The 6,687-nt window shown below is 48.5% G+C and overlaps 1 protein-coding gene across 6 annotated transcripts in view; it reads right to left on the bottom strand.

Annotated features, from left to right (window-relative positions):
• Positions 1-283: 283 nt before the first annotated feature.
• TBC1D16 (TBC1 domain family member 16) overlaps positions 284-6,687 on the bottom strand; it is a 30,624-nt gene continuing 24,220 nt past the window's right edge. For 5 of the 6 annotated variants that reach the window (XM_065694089.1, XM_065694092.1, XM_065694093.1 and 2 more), the window contains 5 exons: positions 5,982-6,116; positions 4,735-4,921; positions 3,443-3,622; positions 2,744-2,890; positions 284-2,246 (listed from right to left, as the gene is read on the bottom strand). In XM_065694089.1, the coding sequence (XP_065550161.1) occupies positions 2,001-2,246; positions 2,744-2,890; positions 3,443-3,622; positions 4,735-4,921; positions 5,982-6,116 (895 nt within the window). In that variant the 3' untranslated portion in view covers positions 284-2,000. Of the gene's footprint in view, positions 2,247-2,743; positions 2,891-3,442; positions 3,623-4,734; positions 4,922-5,981; positions 6,117-6,687 lie in introns of those variants that run through there. The other variant, XM_065694095.1, reaches the window with a different exon arrangement.

Below are 6,687 nucleotides of genomic sequence, written 5' to 3'. Positions count from 1 at the left end.
TGATGAATGCATTGAGCCACACAGCCCCAGGCTGGAAGGGCTTGGAGCAAGCTGCTCCAGTGGAAGGTGTCCCTGCTAGTGCAGGGGTTGGAGCTGGAGGAGCTTTAAGGTCCCTTCCAGCACAAACCAGGCTGGGATTCTGTGAAATCAGCAGAGCCCGGGGACAGCAGCACAGCCCCAGCACCCAACACATCTTGTACAGCTGCAAAAGGAACCATTCAAGCAGCATCCAACCAAGTGCTGTCCCCCCGCTATTAGGTACAGAGCAGCCTGCACAGCAATGTACCACACAAACGCCTCACACAGACCTTTATTTTCTTATGATGGAACATCATAAAACTGAAAGAGCCCTCCACTTTGCAGCAAAGCAGCCACCAGCCCTTATACGAGGTGTCACCTCCTACAACCCCAGCACATGCTGCAGCCGTGGCACCTCTCAAAGCTGGGCCATTCTGAACGTGTGCCATGCTGCAGCACGTTTCACCATTGCTCTCCTCAAAGGGAAGGTTTTCACCCTCTGAATTAAAGGCACACAAATTGGAAGCCAAACTGTCCTGCCACGCAACAGCCTGTCTTTGGCATGTGCCTGCACCGGGTCAAGTCATCTTCCCCTTACGAACACAGCATACTCTTGGTTTCACAGAAAGCAGCTCAGTTGCCAGCCTCTTTTGTGAGTGCACAAGGCAACCAGGAAAGGCTGCAAGGCCTCATACACCATGCAGAGGGATGCAGCAGACCAGCACAGTCCACTCTCACCTTGTCTCCTCTTCATTCTTACAAGGAGACTGTTTCCCTGGCTCCGTTTGCACTGGCTCAGGACACACCTTTGGATGTCAGTGAATTTGGGAAGGACATTTGGCACCACGGCTGTGCTCAAGGCCCCAGCTCCGCTTACAGAAGGCGAGAGCAGAAACGTGCTGTCCTTTCAGAAACACTCAGGGAAACCTTTACCAGAGACAGAGCTCAGCAAAAACAAACCAAGTTTCATTTTCGTTTTGGGCAGGGGAAGCGGGTGCATAAGTGGCACCAAGCGAGGAGCCCAAAGCCCACTTGGAATGTATGTGCTGAAGCCTATGGCAAGGACAGGTAAGGACAGTAAATACTCAGTAATCAGGAGGAGCCAAAGGAAACACAATGGGATACATACTGGAAACAACAGACTTCCATAAGCAAGTGTTGGAAGTCTGTAGTTGTCAGCATAAAGAAACAGCTTTGCTGTAATGTCATGAAGAAGTAAACTCTGAAAGGTGTTCATGAAAATCCTGACTGCAGAAAAGCAGTGCTGTAAGACGTGTGGCTGTACATGTCCTGTACAAATGGGAGAGAAAACAATCATGCCAGGCAGAACACCATATAAAACAACAAAAAGGCAAGAGACAAGACCTTTAGGTGACCAGTTCTTCCCTGCCAACAAAGCAGACACCTTCCCTGCAATCCCAATAGTCTGCAGTTTTATTTTTGGCAGATTATAATTAAAATGGTCTTTATGGCTTTTGAGAGAAGCCACAAAGCTGCACGTTTTGGCTGAAGCAGAGCATGTGTGTGTGGTGTGCTCTGGATGAAGGGACATCACAGAGGCCGGCCTTGCCGCCGCTCTGCTCCTTCCGCCTGACCCACAAACGCTGCTGGTTGCACTTGGCTCTCTTTAGTGTTCTCATTTCTCATCAGCAAGTAGCAAAGTTCTGGTTGTGAACCAGTCCAGTCCCAGAGGCAGAATAAAAACTCCTTGTTAAGACCTAGAAAAAGCATGTTTCTAACAAAATCAAATCCAAACACGTGCAAACACTGTTCCTGGTTTGATGCATCTTCTTCAGGTTCCAGCGCCAGTGCACTGGAATTTGCTTCTCCTGTAGAGGGATTTAATTCCTTTTCTATTCTCCACCTTTCAGTGTTCTCAGGAGTCTTGACAAGACCCCCCTCCATTTTTGCCTTCGACATTTATTCCTATGCACATCCTTCCTGCCCTTCCCTCTTCCTCCACACACCCTGTTCCTCCACAGCTATTTTCGGAAAGCAAAGACGTCCCGTGTTTTCAAGCTTCTCTTGCCTTCGGTTCCTGGTTTGGGAGAAGACACTTCTACCAGTCCCCCATACGGGCAGCTCTCAGACTCGGGGTGATGGCCAGAGCACTCCACAGCAGGGATGAAGCCACTGTCCCACATTCCTGTCCCACACAGCTTGCACAGGTCATGCAGGCTGCAGGGGATGCGGGGCAGCAGGTGGAACTGGTAGAGCAGACTCCTTGCCTAGAAGGGAGAGACAAAGTCAGTCCTCACCAGGGATGAAGAACAGCACAGGTACCTGTGGCCTCACATCCCACCCTCCTGTTTCGCTACCTTAGAAGACTCAAAGCTTCAGGAAAGGAGCATCCCTCCTGAACACAAACCTGAAGGTCACTGGGACACTGCCGTGTCACAGCAGCAGCACATCCCATAGCCTGTGGTCACTCCAAGCCTGAGATAACTGGAGACCATGGCACAAAGATGAACAGCTCTGTCTGCTGTTTCCCTCAGCACATGCAAGGGTCATCCCAACCATCCTGTTACCACCCAAGCACTCCAGAACTACCTCTTACTTCTCCAGTCTTGTTCTCCAGCAAACAGCAGCATCCCACCCTCCCAGGCTGCAGACAAGCAGGGGAGACCGGAGATGAGAAAGATGCAGCATCGGTCCTGATTTTCTCAATGCTCTGACTCATCTCTTGGACCTGAGACTCAGCCCACATCAGCACACAGGCATTTACCTTCCTGAGTACAAGTTCTCCATTCATGTGCATAGCCAGGTTGCTGAAATGCAGCAGCATCTGGTCAGTGGCCAGCTGTTGTTCAATCACATCGTCCCCATAAATCACCACAATGGCCACACAGATAAAGAGGTGGAAATAGTCTGTCTGCAATGAGAAACGAGGGGCTGGAGTACAGCAGGTGGAGGCAGAGTCTGGCTTAACCTCCCCCCTCTCCACAAGCATGTCCTGAGTGAGATTTTTTGCTCCTTCAGTTTTGCCTGGTGGTACAGAGAACATGAGTTATTGGTGAATTCCGACCCAGAGCTGAGTCAAAGTCTCTTCCCTTTCCAGCACAGCAGCAAGGTTTACACCACAGCTTTCAAAGCAGACTAGTGATTTTGGGGAAGGCATTTTCCAGCTGTGTGAGAGAAGTCTGAACTTCAGAAGTGAATGTGGAGAAAACAAAACAAAACAAAACAAAAAACCCATCTCCTTTTGAAGCCCAGAATCCTGAAGTAGTAGAGGCAGGGCTCCACCCTCCTGCTGCACAGATAAACCTCTTTGCTGATTACAGACCCTCTGTAGCACCTACTTACTTTGGATGCTTTGCTACTAAGAGCCTTTACTGAAATGTGCAGTGCTTGCCTAGCTGGTGAGGGCTCAGCAAAGGCCCTGCTGCTGCCCTGTGTGCACTGCGCCCATCACCAGGTATCTTACCTGGTAGTGAGCCCAGCATGCTTCCCACATGTGCAGCGCCTCCGCATCTGGAAATTCCCGTTTGAAGCAGAGCAGGATCCAGCGGTGACAGAAAAGCATCTGCAGCCCATCCTCTCCCAAGGACAAAAGGTGCTGGTAGAAGCGCGGGTGCATGAGGCGCAGCAGCTCTCGCAGGTACATCTGCAACAGATGCTCTGAGCACAGGGACCTGCACCCTCCGGCACCATCCCAAGGAGCCCCTCCTCTGTGTGCCAGCCCTGGGCTCCCGCAGAGCTGGCCACAGTCCTCTCACAGCCTGTTTCTTACAGCATCGCCAGCAGCATTATTGGATCTATCATTAAAGGCCAGAGCTTGCAGGGCACAGCAGCTATTTCACAAGGAAGGATGGAGGGTGAAAAGAAACCCCCTGACAGGCACATTGTGAAAAGAAAGAAGGGGAGAGATTCAGGCTGAGGAAAGCAGCTAAAAACCAGAGAAAAGAAAGGGCACAGCTATCTCTGGCAGTATTTCATTTCAATAGAGGCTGAGCAATATGGAAGTGATTTTGGAAAGCCTGACTATACAGGCCCACTCCCCTGCATAAATCTGTGCAATAACTAACTGCTCCGCACCAGCAGCCTCCCAGGGGGGTTCCACCGCAAATTTACCACTTTAAATTGGTGCCATCATGATCCAGGCAGGACTGTTCAGATTTAGAATGGCTTTTTCAGGATTTTAACCAGAAAACAATTGACATTCATGTTAGAATCTAAAAAGTACCTATTTTTTAACAGGATCACCTTATTTTAAGGAGCTCTTTCAGATACATCAGGGTTTTCTTTTGGATATAATTAAACAAAATCTATTTAAAATGTTAAAACCTAAAAAAACCCCCAAACGAAACCAACCCCACAGAGGAGAGGGCTGCAGTTCAATCAGTTCCTCCACCTCATTCACACCAAATGCCCCAGAATCAGGACAAAAATGAGCTGGTGAGACATTACTGGCTGAGGGAAGTACAAAGGAAAAGCAAGCAGCATCCTGAGCACGTCTGATCATAAAAGATTCCTTGAATCAGCAGCCTTTAGCATAGCCAAGGTAACCTCTCGGACAGTTTATTGGCTATAACTGCCTCAGGAGTGCCCTGATCACCCAGGATCAATTTTATCCATTGGGTATTTTGTGCTTTGGAGTGTGATTCGGCATGTTGGAACCCATCAGCCCAGGCAACTGCTGTATGGCATCCTTCTAACTTGACTGGGGAGAGGAGAAGCTAAAGACAGGGCTGAAGGGAGCTCAGCATTCAGCCTCACCAGCTGCTTCTCCATGTCCTCATCCCGGGGTGAGCTGATGAAGATTGTGTTCTGCATCAGTCCTACAAAGCACCAGAAAGTATCCGACTCATCTAGAACCTCTGCCAGGAGTGGGGCAACCAGGTCAGACATCCCCTGGGAGTAGCCAATTGTTGGGTTAAATACTGCATAGTTCAGCAAGATCCTCCTGGAGAAGAGATGCAAAGGGAGAGGTGAGACACGATAGCACAGGGCCCCTTCCCTTCTATCCCAGCTGCTACCACACAGGCTGAGACAGGCAAGGTGCAAAAGAGCAACAGATCACTCCTGCCATCTGAAACATTAACCTCCAGTTGCACCCGGAGGCTTGTGAACTTCTGAGCAGCTCTGCAGCATGCTGCATCCCACAGAACTGCATTCCCTAAAGGACTGTACCTAGAAGTATGCACTAACTAGCACAGATACACTATACCTAACTCTCCTTTCTTTAGGATACAACATTTTGCAGCAATCCAAAGAGGCTCCTGGATAGACATGCAGAGCTCTGGACAGCACACAGCAGCATAAGACAACTGATCTGAACAGAACTCTTTAGGGTCCTGTTTTCTAGCCCACTGGGAGCAGTGCAGTAGGAACAAGCAACACAGAACATCTCAGGTACAAGGACACACAACCCTACTTCAACACATAGAGATAAACCCTGCCGCAAACATCAGTCCAGTGAAATAAATGCCAGGAGAAGGTTTTGCATACCCAGACACCAAAATACAAGCAGAAAAGGAGAATGTAAAAAGACTAAGAGAACAGAAATGAAAGACCCAAGGGAAAGATGGTACCTACACACCTATGAGGTTCCAAGCCATACTGTCAGATGAATTCCAGCTGTTTTGCAGGCACACATTCACAAGTGACACAGCCATGAAGCAGATTGTTGTGTTCATCCTTCACCACAGACACAAGCAACTACCCCCAGCCCTGCTGCAGAATCCATGACCCTCCCATAGCCACAGGAGGCTCACACCTCTTCTGTGCCTGTGTGTGCAGGGAAGCCAGGTGATGGGAACAGGGTTATTTTATCAAGAAGTACATGGCTAAAGCAGCGATGGAAGCACTGGAGAAGAAGTCCTTGGTTTTGCACCACTTGGAACCAGTCACCATACACGTGTGTTCTTCAGTCCTCCCAAGGCAGTGACCAGGGCCAGGCTTACCAAGATTTTTATACACTCAGCAGGACACGCTGCTTGGGACACTAGAATCAGACACCTCACCTCATAGTTTCCACATTTGGGTTGTTCTCCCCTCGAAAGAACTGGTTGCTGCGATCGGTCCTCACCACGTCTTTATCCACTGTGAACTGTACTTTACGCCAGAAGTCCTTCTGGTCTTCTGCAGTCATGGAGAGCCTGGAAATTGAGCAGCAACAGGAGTATGTTGCCAAGAGAGGAATATGGTTAAACAACGAACAAAAAGCCTTATTTAATCTTTAGATTGCAGAAAAGAACTAATCTTGTTCAGAGTTTTCTCATCACCTGGAAAACAGACAAGCAGGTCTGTCCAGAACAGCAGTGTCTGTCCAGTGGATTACCAGAAGGAGCCTCCTGGGCTATAAACGGGATGACATGATGGGTTTTCTGTGATAAACTCCACTTTAGAAGCAGTTGGACTCTGCTTTGCACTGCTCCTTGTGGGTGGCACACCAGAACTAACCACTCTATTTTGATTGTCTCCTAATTAATAATACTGCTGTCCCTCTCCAGCTTAAATGTACCCACAACTGGGTTACAACATACAGTTCTTTCAGTAATAACTTCTTTGAATTAGATATCCTTTTTTTCTTCCCTATTTTTATATACAGATATATTTATAAAGAACTGTAAGTTTCCATTTCCACCTTCAGTGTATGCTAAGCTCATAGTCTTGCCTATGAGATAAGCTTCCCTACATGGAACTGATGAGCCTGTTTCAATAATGCAA

The sequence above is a fragment of the Lathamus discolor genome, chromosome 13 (assembly GCF_037157495.1).
Source record: "Lathamus discolor isolate bLatDis1 chromosome 13, bLatDis1.hap1, whole genome shotgun sequence".
NCBI lineage: Eukaryota > Metazoa > Chordata > Aves > Psittaciformes > Psittacidae > Lathamus > Lathamus discolor.
Note: the sequence above shows the minus strand (reverse complement) of the source record. Positions and strands in the feature narration are given on the sequence as shown.